General features: G+C 44.3%; 1 protein-coding gene across 1 annotated transcript; it reads right to left on the bottom strand.

The window, feature by feature from the left end:
* Window positions 1-6,438: 6,438 nt before the first annotated feature.
* XB5720005.L (provisional ortholog of NFAT activating protein with ITAM motif 1 L homeolog) lies at window positions 6,439-16,012 on the bottom strand. The gene is made up of 9 exons (XM_041587393.1): window positions 15,994-16,012; window positions 11,120-11,224; window positions 10,672-10,986; window positions 10,465-10,598; window positions 10,258-10,356; window positions 9,217-9,288; window positions 8,362-8,400; window positions 7,451-7,513; window positions 6,439-6,560 (listed from the first exon to the last, which is right to left on the bottom strand). The coding sequence occupies exons 2-9, from the start codon at window positions 11,172-11,174 to the stop codon at window positions 6,507-6,509; spliced, it is 831 nt and encodes a 276-aa protein (XP_041443327.1). The 5' UTR covers window positions 11,175-11,224; window positions 15,994-16,012; the 3' UTR covers window positions 6,439-6,506.

Raw genomic sequence — 16,012 nt, 5'->3', positions numbered from 1 at the left:
TATCCTATACACTGACACACACACACTATAACTGTCCTATAGTATAAATGGGATATATGGGGAGACTGTATCCTATACACTGACACACACACTATAACTGTCCTATAGTATAAATGGGATATATGGGGAGACTGTATCCTATACACTGACACACACACACTATAACTGTCCTATAGTATAAATGGGATATATGGGGAGACTGTATCCTATACACTGACACACACACTATAACTGTCCTATAGTATAAATGGGATATATGGGGAGACTGTATCCTATACACTGACACACACACACTATAACTGTCCTATAGTATAAATGGGATATATGGGGAGACTGTGTCCTATACACTGACACACACACACTATAACTGTCCTATAGTATAAATGGGATATATGGGGAGACTGTATCCTATACACTGACACACACACTATAACTGTCCTATAGTATAAATGGGATATATGGGGAGACTGTATCCTATACACTGACACACACACACTATAACTGTCCTATAGTATAAATGGGATATATGGGGAGACTGTATCCTATACACTGACACACCACACTATAACTGTCCTATAGTATAAATGGGATATATGGGGAGACTGTATCCTATACACTGACACACACACACACACTATAACTGTCCTATAGTATAAATGGGATATATGGGGAGATTGTGTCCTATACACTGACACACACACACACTATAACTGTCCTATAGTATAAATGGGATATATGGGGAGACTGTATCCTATACACTGACACACACACACACTATAACTGTCCTATAGTATAAATGGGATATATGGGGAGATTGTGTCCTATACACTGACACACACACACACTATAACTGTCCTATAGTATAAATGGGATATATGGGGAGACTGTATCCTATACACTGACACACACACACTATAACTGTCCTATAGTATAAATGGGATATATGGGGAGACTGTATCCTATACACTGACACACACACACTATAACTGTCCTATAGTATAAATGGGATATATGGGGAGACTGTATCCTATACACTGACACACACACACTATAACTGTCCTATAGTATAAATGGGATATATGGGGAGACTGTATCCTATACACTGACACACACACACACTATAACTGTCCTATAGTATAAATGGGATATATGGGGAGACTGTATCCTATACACTGACACACACACACTATAACTGTCCTATAGTATAAATGGGATATATGGGGAGACTGTATCCTATACACTGACACACACACACACTATAACTGTCCTATAGTATAAATGGGATATATGGGGAGACTGTATCCTATACACTGACACACACACACTATAACTGTCCTATAGTATAAATGGGATATATGGGGAGACTGTGTCCTATACACTGACACACACACACACTATAACTGTCCTATAGTATAAATGGGATATATGGGGAGACTGTATCCTATACACTGACACACACACACACTATAACTGTCCTATAGTATAAATGGGATATATGGGGAGACTGTATCCTATACACTGACACACACACACTATAACTGTCCTATAGTATAAATGGGATATATGGGGAGACTGTATCCTATACACTGACACACACACTATAACTGTCCTATAGTATAAATGGGATATATGGGGAGACTGTATCCTATACACTGACACACACACTATAACTGTCCTATAGTATAAATGGGATATATGGGGAGACTGTGTCCTATACACTGACACACACACACTATAACTGTCCTATAGTATAAATGGGATATATGGGGAGACTGTCTCCTATACACTGACACACACACACACTATAACTGTCCTATAGTATAAATGGGATATATGGGGAGACTGTATCCTATTAGATTAGATTCAACTTTATTGTCATTACACAAGTACAAGTACAAGGCAACGAAATGCAGTTTAGGTCTAACCAGTAGTGCAATAAGCAGTAAGTGCAGGATAAGGTATAAATTATAATTGGTATGTACAAGAATGTTTACAAATAATAATATTTACAAGGTGATTACAGTCATATGAACATAATATACAGTTTGTAGTAACTATAATCAGTAGTTACAAGCAGATGAACAAATGTACAGGTTGCTGAAGTACAATATTGAATGTGCAATGGTAATGGGGATAGTGTAAGGTGGGGGGTTTAAAGGAGTCAGTAAGGTGCAGAGTTCAGAATGGAGACAGCTCTAGGAAAGAAACTGTTCCTCAGTCTGCTGGTTCTTGTCCGGTGTAACCTGAAACGCCTGCCTGAAGGCAGAAGAGAAAACAGTCTGTGGGCAGGGTGAGAGGAGTCCTTAAGAACACTGCGTGCTCGACGAAGACAGTGCTTCTTCTGGATGTCCTCAATGGATGGAAGCGGAATCCCTGTGATGCGCTGGGCAGTTTTTACCACCCGCTGCAACGCCTTGCGCTCAGCAACAGAGCAGCTCCCATACCACACTGTGACACAGCTGGTCAGGATGCTCTCTATTGTGCAGCGATAAAAGTTCACTAGGATGGCTGAGGACAGCTGGTTTTTCTTTAGTATTCTTAAGAAGAAGAGGCGCTGGTGAGCCTTCTTGACCAGGCTGGAGGTGTTGGTAGTCCAGGACAGGTCCTCCGAGATGTGGGTTCCCAGGAACTTGAAGGATGACACAGGTTCAACAGCCATCCCGTTTATGTGGATGGGATCATGGGAGCCACTTCTCTTCTTCTTCCTGAAGTCCACAATGAGCTCCTTGGTCTTGGTGGTGTTAAGGAGCAAATTATTTTCCGTGCACCAAGTGGCTAGATGCTGGACCTCTTCCCTGTAGGCAGTCTCATCATTGTTGCTGATGAGACCAATCACCGTGGTATCGTCTGCAAACTTAATAATGGTGTTAGATCCATTTACAGGTCTGCAGTCGTGGGTGAAGAGGGAGTAGAGGAAGGGGCTCAGCACACAGCCCTGTGGTACACCAGTGTTGAGTGTGATGTTAGTGGAGCAGATGTGGCCTGACCTGACATGCTGTGGTCTGTTGGTCAGAAAGTCCATAATCCAGTTGCAAAATGAGGAATTAATGTCCAGGGCTCTAAGTTTAGTGATTAACTTGGAGGGTATGACAGTATTGAATGCTGAGCTAAAGTCAACAAACAGCATCCGTGCGTAAGTGTTTTTATTGTCCAGGTGTGAGAGCACAGAGTGCAATGCTAAAGAGGACTGCATCTTCTGTGCTCCTATTGCTGCGATAAGCAAATTGGTGAGGGTCCAGAGTTGATGGGAGAGAGTCTTTCAGATGTGACAATACTAACCGCTCGAAGCACTTCATGATAATGGGTGTGAGTGCTACAGGGCGGTAGTCGTTTAGGCACGATGGGCTAGAGTGTTTTGGCACTGGCACAATGGAGGTGGACTTAAAGCATGTTGGAACAGCTGCCTGGGCAAGAGACATGTTAAAAATGTCTGTGAATACCCAGGCGAGCTGCTCTGCACATGCTCTAAGTACGCGCCCGGGGATACCGTCTGGTCCAGCAGCCTTGCGCGCGTTGATCCGGCTCAGCGCAGTACAAACATCTGAAGAGGCCAGTATGATGGTTGAGTGGTTGGTTGAGGGAGAAATCCTGGTAGCTGGATGGTTGTTGTCTCTTTCAAAGCGAGCGTAAAAGTCATTAAGCTCATTCAGAAAGCCGACATTAGTGGTTGTGGTGGAGTTGCTGGGTTTGTAGTCTGTAATGGCCTGAATGCCCTGCCACATGCGTCGAGGGTCAGCGTTGGAAAAGTGATCCTCTAGCTTTAATTTGTAGCAGTGCTTGGCCTTTTTGATGCCCCTCTTCAAATTTGACCTGGAAGTCTTGTAGGCCTGTGCATCACCTGACCTGAAGGCAGTGTTACGTGCCTTTAGCAAGAGACGCACCTCCTTGTTCATCCAAGGCTTCTGATTTGGGTATATAGTGATCTGTTTCTGGGTAGTAACACTGTCAATGGTGGAGTTAATGTAGACCAGAACCGAGGAAGTGTAGTTATTTATGTCCGTATGATGAGAGCCACAGGTGGCCTGGGAAGCAAACATACTCCAATCTGTGTGTTGAAACCTGTCCTGGAGTGTGATGTCAGCCTCCGCTGGCCACACTTTGATGGTCCTCACTAATGGCTTCTCACGGTTGATGAGGGGGGAGTACTTGGGGGTGAGGAACAAAGAAAGGTGATCTGATTGACCCAAGTGGGGGAGGGGGGTTACAGCATAGGCTTCAGCCATGTTTGTGTATACATGGTCCAAAGTTTTGTTTCCTCTGGTGTGACAAGAAATGTTTTGATGAAATTTGGGGAGTACTGTCTTTAGATTGGAGTGATTAAAATCCCCCGCAACAATAAATGCAGCCTCTGGGTGAGCAGTCTGTTGTTTACTGATGGCTGCATGAAGTTCCTTCATAGCAAGCTTGGCATCAGCATCGGGGGGAATGTAAGCAGCTGTTATGATGGTGGATGTGAACTCCCGCGGCAGATAAAATGGTCTACACTTAACCATGAGAAACTCTAGGTTAACTGAGCAGTGTCTCCCAACGATAACAGAGTTCGTGCACCAAGCTTTGTTAACATAAATGCACAATCCTCCCCCTCTGGTCTTACCGGAGTCAACTGCCGTTCTGTCTGACCGGAAAGTGTGGAGCTCAGCTAGAGCAATAGCATTGTCCGGTATTCCACTGTTTAGCCATGTTTCGGTGAAAATCATAACATTACAATTCCAGAGTTTCTTGCTGTGGTTAATCCGGAGTCGAATCTCATCCATTTTGTTCACCAGTGATCGTACATTGGCGAGAAAAATGCTGGGCAAAGAGAGCCGGTGTGGTGTTAGCTTTAGCTTAGCTCTTAGCCCTCCGCGTTTCCCCCGTCTTTGTTTGCGGTCTCGCCGCCGCCTTCGAGCACTTCCGCCCAGTCGGGTGGAGTGCGCGGCCTCAGGTGTTCTGGCGATCTCAGGGACGAGTCGAAGGTTACCGATAAAACTGTCAGAAGTGCAAAAACCAATATCCAGGAGCTCTTGTCGGGTGTACGATGTTAAAGCATGACTATTCTGTGCGAACAGCATCGAGATGAGCAGGAAAAATACCGCAAAACTGCAGAAACTGGAGAGACGCTGAGCCTCGCGATGTGTACGCGCCGCCATCTTACACTGACACACACACACTATAACTGTCCTATAGTATAAATGGGATATATGGGGAGACTGTGTCCTATACACTGACACACACACACACTATAACTGTCCTATAGTATAAATGGGATATATGGGGAGACTGTATCCTATACACTGACACACACACACTATAACTGTCCTATAGTATAAATGGGATATATGGGGAGACTGTATCCTATACACTGACACACACACACTATAACTGTCCTATAGTATAAATGGGATATATGGGGAGACTGTATCCTATACACTGACACACACACACTATAACTGTCCTATAGTATAAATGGGATATATGGGGAGACTGTATCCTATACACTGACACACACACTATAACTGTCCTATAGTATAAATGGGATATATGGGGAGACTGTATCCTATACACCGACACACACACACTATAACTGTCCTATAGTATAAATGGGATATATGGGGAGACTGTATCCTATACACTGACACACACACTATAACTGTCCTATAGTATAAATGGGATATATGGGGAGACTGTATCCTATACACTGACACACACACACACTATAACTGTCCTATAGTATAAATGGGATATATGGGGAGACTGTATCCTATACACTGACACACACACACACTATAACTGTCCTATAGTATAAATGGGATATATGGGGAGACTGTGTCCTATACACTGACACACACACTATAACTGTCCTATAGTATAAATGGGATATATGGGGAGACTGTATCCTATACACTGACACACACACACACTATAACTGTCCTATAGTATAAATGGGATATATGGGGAGACTGTGTCCTATACACTGACACACACACACACACTATAACTGTCCTATAGTATAAATGGGATATATGGGGAGACTGTATCCTATACACTGACACACACACACTATAACTGTCCTATAGTATAAATGGGATATATGGGGAGACTGTATCCTATACACTGACACACACACACACTATAACTGTCCTATAGTATAAATGGGATATATGGGGAGACTGTGTCCTATACACTGACACACACACACACTATAACTGTCCTATAGTATAAATGGGATATATGGGGAGACTGTGTCCTATACACTGACACACACACACACACTATAACTGTCCTATAGTATAAATGGGATATATGGGGAGACTGTGTCCTATACACTGACACACACACACTATAACTGTCCTATAGTATAAATGGGATATATGGGGAGACTGTCTCCTATACACTGACACACACACACAATAAACTAATAATAGGGAACACTTGTATAATCCACAGTGCCTCGTTCAGTTCAGATATGAAAAAAATACGTTTATTAGTAAATACTGAAAGGGGAGTAGGAGTGGGCACCACATATTTTAGTGATTGACATTCTCATACAGGTCTTGCTCTGTGTGGCTCCTTTTTGGCTTCTGAAAAAGGAAAATGGATATTGTTACTTTAACACACACAACTGCCTTGTCACATTTATACACAGCACACGAGTGTGGAGTAGTGACAGTCCTGTAATCAGCAAACTCCATTGTTCTGCTCATGTTGGCACCAGCAAAATTGATTGGAAGAGAGATCTCAAGTCAGGATATATATATATAGATATATATATATATATATATATATATATATATATATGGGCCCCCAGTGTTTTATATAGGATCCTATTCCCCCACTGTTTTTATTTATCTTGCAATGATGTATGGAATTCTTATATATAAAGAAACAGCACTCAGATGACTAGGGAAATACTGTAGATTTATTAGTGTGAAATGTGTTAAGGTTTATTACTTGCTACTTTAGTAAAATGCAAAAATAATTTTCCAAGTCCTGTGAGTGGACTGGTTATTTTCTTTCTAAGTCTATGAACCCCTATAAAAGTATCCCAGACCTTCAGCTCCCCATCTTGGATTTTGTTAGGCCTCTTTTGTGTGTCGGTGGCACTGCACATGCTCAGTGGGTCCTGGGCTGCTGCTGAGAAGCTACACTTAGGGAGCGTTGGAAATGATCAAGCAGAAAATGAGCTTCCCTGGCTGTAATATAAGCTGATGGTACAGGTTTGCTGATTATTCAATTCTGATGCTAATTGCACTGGTTTCTGTGCTGCCATGTAGTAATTATGTGTATTAATTACTAATCAGCCTTATATTGTGACATTTCTATTCTATGTGTACTGTATATTGTGAGTGGCTCCCTAAGCTCAGTAAGTGACAGCAGCACAGAGCATGTGAATCAGTGAATCAGCAGAAAAGAAGATGGGGAGCTACTGGGGCATCTTTGGAGAGAAAGAGGGAGTTACAGTTGTCATTACCGGCTTCACTGGGGGTTTCTTGCTTCCTCCACGGGCCAGTTCTTGGGCCCCAGTTGGTTTTACCTGCACGGATCATACACCGCCCTGTTACTTCATTTCTCTTATGTACAAACAGTTCCATATATGACAGCTCATTATTTTCATATGTTACAACACAGGGCACATTATTTATTTATTATAATGCACATGTTTCAGTGAGTCATGTGACAGAAATGATACCACTAGGCGCTGATTATATAGTGGATAATGTACCCCCTACTGTAATTTATAAAGATATTATGTCACCGAGGAGTTACGTGACCATACAGGTCACATAACTCCGAGGTGACTTCTAATATCTTTATAAATTTCAGTAGGGGGTACATTATGTATATATATATATATATATATATAATCTACATTTTGTGTGAAATGTTGGGAGGGGGGTCAGCGTCCATTTCTGGTCGCCGGTGTCCAAAGTGGGTTCGCCGGCGTTCAATTTGAATGTGGCGGCGTCAAATTAGGACGATCTGCGTCAAATTCAGAGGCCGGGGACCCCTGTTATAAACGGCACGTTGTGACGTCAGAACGCCATAGGGAAATGACCAGACTGTAGATTATAATGATATAATACACAGAAGCCATGAATATCGTGTAAAATATATCCTTATAAACAGTGAGTTCTGATGTCATCAGTTATAAACGGTGAGTTCTGATGTCATTTCTGTCACATGACTCACTGAAACTTGTGTATTATAATAAATAAAGTACCCCCACAAAAATGTTTTTTATATTTTTTTCATATGGTCATGAAACTCCTCGATAACATAAAATATCCTTATAATTTACAAGAGGGGGTAATTTATTCACTATATAAGGGATATCTCTTGTGTATTATATAGGGGTAGTTACAAAGTGTGGGGCCACATTACCTGGGGGGCGGCCTTGGCTTTGGGACTCTGATGTGTCGCCTACAGAAATAAAGACAGGAGTGAATACGGGGCTTTTAGTAGTGGCTGATTGGCCAATAAGGTGGGGTGGGGGTTTATAGGTGAGTAGTGATAGGGGGAAGTGGAGGTGGTTAAAGCAGAAACAAACCCCCTACCCTACATAGACCTCCCTCCCCCCAAGCCTATCTGCCCCCCGGGCAAATGCCCCTAATAGTGATGTGCGGGCCGGGCAGGTTCGGGCCTATCTCCCACTCTTCTTCTCGAGTCAAATGGCGTTTTCCGACTTCCAGGTTCTTCTATTATAGACGCTGCGCCTGCTCGCCCCGCCCCTTTTGTGATGTCATCAGCGGGTCAGCTCAGGTCTATAAAAGGAGCCTGGAAGTCGGATGCAGGCAGGTGCGGGCTAAGGGAGGGTGGGTTAGGGTTGGGGAAATCCCGACCCGCACATCACTAGCCCTTAAGTCTACTCCAGCGGAGTTCACAGGCGCCATCTTCTTCTCTTTGGTAATCTTCGGAATGAGACCGACGCTTTGGCAATTTTCGTGTTTTTCGAGGCATGCGCAGTTGTCATAAATCAGAAAATTGCTCCAACTATGCAGGTGCCACTACGATTGTCTCATTCTGAAGATTACCGAAGAAAAGAAGATGGCGCCCGTGAACTGCGCTGGACAGAATCTGCACAGAGGGGTAAGTAAAGACTTAGGGGCATTTGCTCGGGGAGGGGGCAGCTAGGCTGGGGGGGAGGAGAGGGTCTATGTAGGGTAGGGTTTTTTTTTTATTAAGGGTTTGTTTCTCCTTTAAGGGAACAGAAGGGTTCAGAGTAGAGCAGAGTCTTACCTTGCCCTTGGGTAATGGGGGAGCCGTCTCCAGCGTATGATAGAGCTCAGAGTCAGGACAGGGCTTTAAAGACTGCAGTAAGAAGGAGAAATATGTGAGGTCATATGATTCATCTACAGAGAATCCACTTGTTGCCTCAGCCACTAACTGAGTTGAGAGGAATCCAAATCAGTCAACATTTCTGCCATTTGCAATTTGCTGCCCCCAATTCCTACAGCAGAATCACCCACTGGGTCCCAAACATCAGAGCAACAGGGGCACAAATACTGACCATATGGCTGGGCAGAGTAGTTCTGCTCCGCACCCCACAATATAGGGAAACACAGAATCCACTATTTTGAGATTCAACCAAATCCAAAACCTTTCAAGAAGGAAACGGGTTCACTCCCAAAGCGATTGACAACAATAAACAAAGTTAGTTACACTGCATGGAGCGAGTATCATAACAATGTCCCGAGGTGACCTGGCCAGAAGATTAGTGGCTAGTTCTAATGAACACAACTCAAAGCCCAGCCCTGCCTGATGTTGGAAATTTGTGAAGATTTTCACCCCGACAACAGTGGAGCTGCAGATCAACTACTTCTGCTGAGATTTATTTCATATTGAGGACAGAACTCGAAGAAATCACCTCGTTATTCCCACCCGTTTCTCAGGCCCTGAAGAAGACTTCTGCTGAGGACAATGCAGTTCACTTATGATGGGGGAAAGAAGTCTTAATGGGCTCCATTCTGAAGATATAAACTCACTAATGAAAAGCCGGAAAGACCCAGTAAACCCTTGAAGCCAAAAACCATATGACCACAAGGGCCCACCAGAGAAGTTGACTTCCAGGCCTCATGTTCATGAGAAATAATGCGATAAATGCTACTGGTGTAACTCTATGCTGGAAATAGCCCTCGTTGCTGATGTACTTGCCTGGCTGGGTGCAACTGGCTGGACAGAATGCTGCACACTATTGCCCCCAACAAGTGATATCACTGGAGAAACCCATACTCACCAATATCCAACCCCATCCTGATTCTCCAGTAAAACTAGACTCACCTCATATAAGGAACTGGAGGCTTCTTTGTCCTTTTGAGGTGATGTCGATTTTGTATCCCCGGGGACACTGGAAATGTGGGACATAGACGTGGAGTCAATCTGTAGGGAGAGAAAATGGGCAGCATGAGATAAAGTGTATGCATATGAACTCTTGCCCATAGAGCCTACACTCCAGTGGGTTCCACGAGGTGGCAATGCCGGCTTTACCCTTTTCTTCCATATAAATGGGAGCAGCAGCAGGGCAGTCCCGGTGGCCGACAGGAGCAAGAGAAGGACAAGCAGGGCAATCAAACTGGACTGGAGGTGAGTAGAGGGATGGGTGGGTGTCACGTAGCCATAATCTGTGTAGAACAAAGAGAAGGATCTCAGAGGCTGTTCCTCCCCCGTGGGGTGTGCATATGGTTCTTCCCATACCTCTCACATGTATGTAGGTTCCGGTGCTGGACGTCTTGTATGACCCACATGTCACGCTACAGTAGTACATGGCCGACTGCCCATTTGGCCGGACGCTGTGATGTATAATTCTGGTGCCATTGATATCTATGATGTCTTCTGATTGCTCAATCTGGTTAGTGGTTGTGCCCACAGGATCGACGTGTTCCACAGCCCAGGAGATGGTGGTGCCTCTCGCTATGTTTCGATAAATAATGTCACACTTAATATGGACCGATTTGCCCGCGAGTGTGACCATGACTTGTGGCTCTTGGGAGACTTGGAGAAGCTCACAGGCTGGAGGAGATTACAGGGAAAGATCATGTTTATGTGGGGGCACTGGGCACCCCAAACCCTTTCCCAGTAGACATCTGGCTATCATGACTATCATGTCCATCACTACTACACAATGACATAGAAAGTCACATACCTTGGGTGAGGTGCAGCCAGAGAAGGGCACCCTGCACATACAGGACAGCTGCCATTGACCCGGGTGTAACACCAAATTCTCTTGCTCTTGGGACACTTCTTCTTTCTATGAACAGATCATGAGGAAATTGAGCTCAGGGTGGAGACTTCTAAATGTCGCAAGAGGTGCCGGAAGAAGCTCGTCAGAGAAAACACAAATTAGTGCTTGGTTACAAGTGAAAACTGCCTATCCATCAGTCTGTGCCCCAGTGAGCTTACAATCTAAGGTCCCTATCACATTCCCATCAGTCCCTCCCCAGAGAGCTTACAATCTAAGGTCCCTATCACATTCCCATCAGTCCCTCCCCAGAGAGCATACAATCTAAGATCCCTATTGCATACCCATCAGCACCTGCCCCAGTGAGCTTACAATCTAAGGTCCCTATCACATTCCCATCAGTCTCTGCCCCAATGGATCTTAGAATCTAAGGTCCCTATCAGAATCCCATCAGTCTTTGCCCTAGTGAGCTTACAATCTAAGGTCCCTATCACATTCCCATCAACCCCTGCTCCAGTGAGCTTACAAGCTAATGCCCCTATCATATTTCCATAAGTCCCTGCCCCAGTGAGCTTACAATCTAATGTCCCAATCATATTTCCATAAATCCCTGCCCCAGTGAGCTTACAATCTAATGTCCTTATCACATTCCTATCAGTCCCTGCCCCAGTGAGCTTAGAATCTAATGTCCCTATCATATTTCCATAAGTCCCTGCCCCAGTGAGCTTACAATCTAATGTCCCTATCATATTTCTATCAGTCCCTGCCCCAGTGAGCTTACAATCTAATGTCCTTATCACATTCCTATCAGTCCCTGCCCCAGTGAGCTTAGAATCTAATGTCCCTATCATATTTCCATAAGTCCCTGCCCCAATGAGCTTACAATCTAATGTCCCTATCATATTTCCATCAGTCCCTGCCCCAGTGAGCTTACAATCTAATGTCCCTATCACATATCCCATCAGTCCCTGTGAGTGCTTGGTATCCTGAGTGCGCAGTTGGTACTTTGAGGAGAATCCCCCTCGGTCCTATGATGTTACCCTTTCCTGGCACCCCCTTCTAGAATGGGGTCACCATTGAGCATACACAGGGCACCTACCTGTGCTTTTTACTCCTTTTATTTCCAGTAAGTCTCTATTGGAAGAATGGATGGGTGGGCAGCCTGCAACTCCCAGAACCTTCTAATGTCTATATTTGTAATGTACGGCCATGTTTGCTCAAATACTCCAGGGTGTATGGCTTAGCTATGTAATGCTCGGCCTTGTAACTACTACTACGTATGGTTACTATAATGTTCCCTGGTGCAGCCTTACAGAGCCCAAGCAGGGGCCATGGATGGTTTGGGCCCAAACTGGTGAGATGAAATGGATCTATATGGGACTGTATGCCCAGCAGGACCCATGCCCCACCCTCGGACTATAGGGGCTCAACAGACAAGGGGGCCACAATGTGACCCTCAGCCATGAGACATATACATGAGGTACAAGATGTTGGATACATGAAGTTGCCCTGCTCCAGAGAACTGGTCTGGACTCAAGGAGAACTGAACCTGGCTAGTGCCATTCGGCTGCAGAAGAAGGAACATTAAAGGAAAACTATACCTTACAAACAATATAGGTCTCTATAAAATATATTGCATAAAACAGCTCATATGTAAAAACCTGCTTTATGTAAATAAACCTTTTTCATAATAATATTATTTTTTAGTAGTATGTGCCATTGGGTAATCATACAGTCATATGAAAAGGTTTGGGAACCCCTCTCAGCCTGAATAATAATTTACTTCACTTTCAACAAAAAAGATACCAGTGGTCTGTCTTTCATTTCCCAGGAACATCTGAGTACTGGGCTGTTTTCTGAACAAAGATTTTTAGTGAAGCAGTATTCAGGTGTATGGGATTAAATCAAGTGTGAAATCTGGCTGTGCAAAAATGTGGGTACCCTTGTAATTTGGCTAATTTGAATGAATGTTACTGCTCAATACTGATTACTGGCAACACCAAATTGGTTGGATTAGCTCGTTAAGTCTTGAACTTCATAGGCAGGTGTGTCCAATCATGAGAAAAGGTATTTAAGGTGACCAATTGCAAGTTGTGCTTGTGTTTGACTCTCCTCTGAAGAGTGACAGCATGGGATCCTCAAAGCAACTCTCAAAAGATCTGAAAACAAAGATTGTTCAGTATCAGGGTTTAGGGGAAGGCTACAAAAAGCATCTCAGAGGTTTATTAAACTGTCAGTTCCAACTGTAAGGAATGGAATGAGGAAATGGAAGGCCACAGGCACAGTTGCTGTAAAACCCAGGTCTGACAGGCCAAGAGAAATCCAGGAGCGACATATGCGGAGGATTGTGAGAATGTTACAGACAAGCCAAAGATCATCTCCAAAGACCTGCAAGAAGATCTTGCTGCAGATGCAGGTGTATCTGTACATCGTTCTACAATTCAGCACAATTTGCACAAAGAACATGTGTATGGCAGGGGGATGAGAAGCCCTTTCTGCACTCACACAAACACACTCGCTTGTTGTATGGAAAAGATCATTTACACAACACACAGGCATTTGGGAACAAAGAACTTTGGACTGATGAGACACAAATTGACTTATTTGCTCATAACAAAAAGCGCTTTACATGGCGGAAGAAGAACACGACATTCCAAGAAAAACACCTGCTACCGACTGTCACATTTGGTGGAGGTCCCATCATGCTGTGGGGCTGTGCGGCTAGTTCAGGGGCTGTGTGGCTAGTTCAGGGGCTGTGTGGCTAGTTCAGGGGCTGTGCGGCTAGTTCAGGGGCTGTGCGGCTAGTTCAGGGGCTGTGTGGCTAGTTCAGGGGCTGTGCGGCTAGTTCAGGGGCTGTGCGGCTAGTTCAGGGGCTGTGCGGCTAGTTCAGGGGCTGTGCGGCTAGTTCAGGGGCTGTGCGGCTAGTTCAGGGGCTGTGTGGCTAGTTCAGGGACTACTGGGGCCTTATTAGGGTAGGACTACACATACGACTTTGGAGCGATACGACGCGCTGCGAAAAAACGCAGGCGCCAAATTGGATGCAACAGAAATAAGGTAAGTGAATGCATTGTCAGATGAAGTTGCAGCGATGCTCTGACGCGACAACGACTGTCGGATGCAGACGCAGAGGAATGGAGTAAGCGGATTGGAATAAGGGGAATAATGGAGTAAGCGGAATAATGGAGTAAGCGGAATAATGGAGTAAGCGGAATAATGGAGTAAGGGGAATAATGGAGTAAGCGGAATGGAGTAAGGGGAATAATGGAGTAAGCGGAATGGAGTAAGGGGAATAATGGAGTAAGCGGAATAATGGAGTAAGGGGAATAATGGAGTAAGCAGAATAATGGAGTAAGCGGAATAATGGAGTAAGGGGAATAATGGAGTAAGCGGAATAATGGAGTAAGCGGAATAATGGAGTAAGGGGAATAATGGAGTAAGCGGAATAATGGAGTAAGGGGAATAATGGAGTAAGCGGAATAATGGAGTAAGGGGAATAATGGAGTAAGGGGAATAATGGAGTAAGCGGAATAATGGAGTAAGGGGAATAATGGAGTAAGGGGAATAATGGAGTAAGCGGAATGGAGTAAGGGGAATAATGGAGTAAGCGGAATGGAGTAAGGGGAATAATGGAGTAAGCGGAATGGAGTAAGGGGAATAATGGAGTAAGTGGAATGGATTAAGGGGAATAATGGAGTAAGCGGAATGGAGTAAGGGGAATAATGGAGTAAGCGGAATAATGGAGTAAGGGGAATAATGGAGTAAGGGGGAATAATGGGGGATGAGTAATGGGAGTAAGGGGAATAATGGAGTAAGCGGAATAAGGGAATAATGGAGTAAGGGGGAGTAATAATGGAGTAAGCGGAATAATGGAGTAAGGGGAATAATGGAGTAAGTAATGGAGTAATGGAAGTAAGCGGAATGGAGTAAGGGGAATAATGGAGTAAGCGGAATAATGGAGTAAGGGGAATAATGGAGTAAGCGGAATAATGGAGTAAGGGGAATAATGGAGTAAGCGGAATAATGGAGTAAGGGGAATAATGGAGTAAGGGGAATAATGGAGTAAGCGGAATAATGGAGTAAGGGAATAAGGAGTAAGTAATGGAGTAAGGGGAATAATGGAGTAAGCGGAATGGAGTAAGGGGGAATAATGGAGTAAGCGGAATGGAGTAAGGGAATATGGAGAAGCGGAATAGAAGGGAATAATGGAGTAGGTTAGGGAAGAAGGAATAATGGAGTAAGCGGAATAATGGAGTAAGGGGAATAATGGAGTAAGGGGAATAATGGAGTAAGCGGAATGGAGTAAGGGGAATAATGGAGTAAGCAGAATAATGGAGTAAGGGGAATAATGGAGTAAGGGGAATAATGGAGTAAGCGGAATAATGGAGTAAGGGGAATAATGGAGTAAGGGGAATAATGGAGTAAGCGGAATGGAGTAAGGGGAATAATGGAGTAAGCAGAATAATGGAGTAAGGGGAATAATGGAGTAAGCGGAATAATGGAGTAAGCAGAATGTAGTCAGGGAGACAATAGAGAACAAGGGGTTCCAGTGCAAGCAGTATGGCAGCTCTCCCGTTATTCCTGGGATGTCTCCTCTATTCACCCCCTTCATCTCTATCATCCTCAGACTCCGGTGTCTCCTCCTCTTCTCATAGCTGAGAAAAGGGGGGGGGGGGAGGGAACCCAAATAGTCATTCTGCTCCCTCAAACTGTGTGTGTTTGTGGCTCTGCTACTTCCCCTTTAACAACATGCCAAGGACAATGGAATGTGATAAATTGTGAATGAATCTGCCCCTGGAATTGCCCAGGCTGTTGCCGCTTAGCCCCACGGAATCACTGACCCCACACAGAGGCAACCCT

This window comes from Xenopus laevis, chromosome 3L (genome assembly GCF_017654675.1).
Source record: "Xenopus laevis strain J_2021 chromosome 3L, Xenopus_laevis_v10.1, whole genome shotgun sequence".
Lineage (NCBI taxonomy): Eukaryota > Metazoa > Chordata > Amphibia > Anura > Pipidae > Xenopus > Xenopus laevis.
Note: the sequence above shows the minus strand (reverse complement) of the source record. Positions and strands in the feature narration are given on the sequence as shown.

Bases quoted from the DNA above. Each gene is read 5' to 3' on its own strand.
- XB5720005.L (XM_041587393.1), bottom strand. From the start codon at position 11,174: ATGGCAGCTGTCCTGTATGTGCAGGGTGCCCTTCTCTGGCTGCACCTC. The intron at 10,987-11,119 runs GTATGTGACTTT...AATCTCCTCCAG, and splicing joins CTGGCTGCACCTCACCCAAG to CCTGTGAGCTTCTCCAAGTC. The intron at 10,599-10,671 runs GTATGGGAAGAA...TGTTCTACACAG, and splicing joins AACCTACATACATGTGAGAG to ATTATGGCTACGTGACACCC.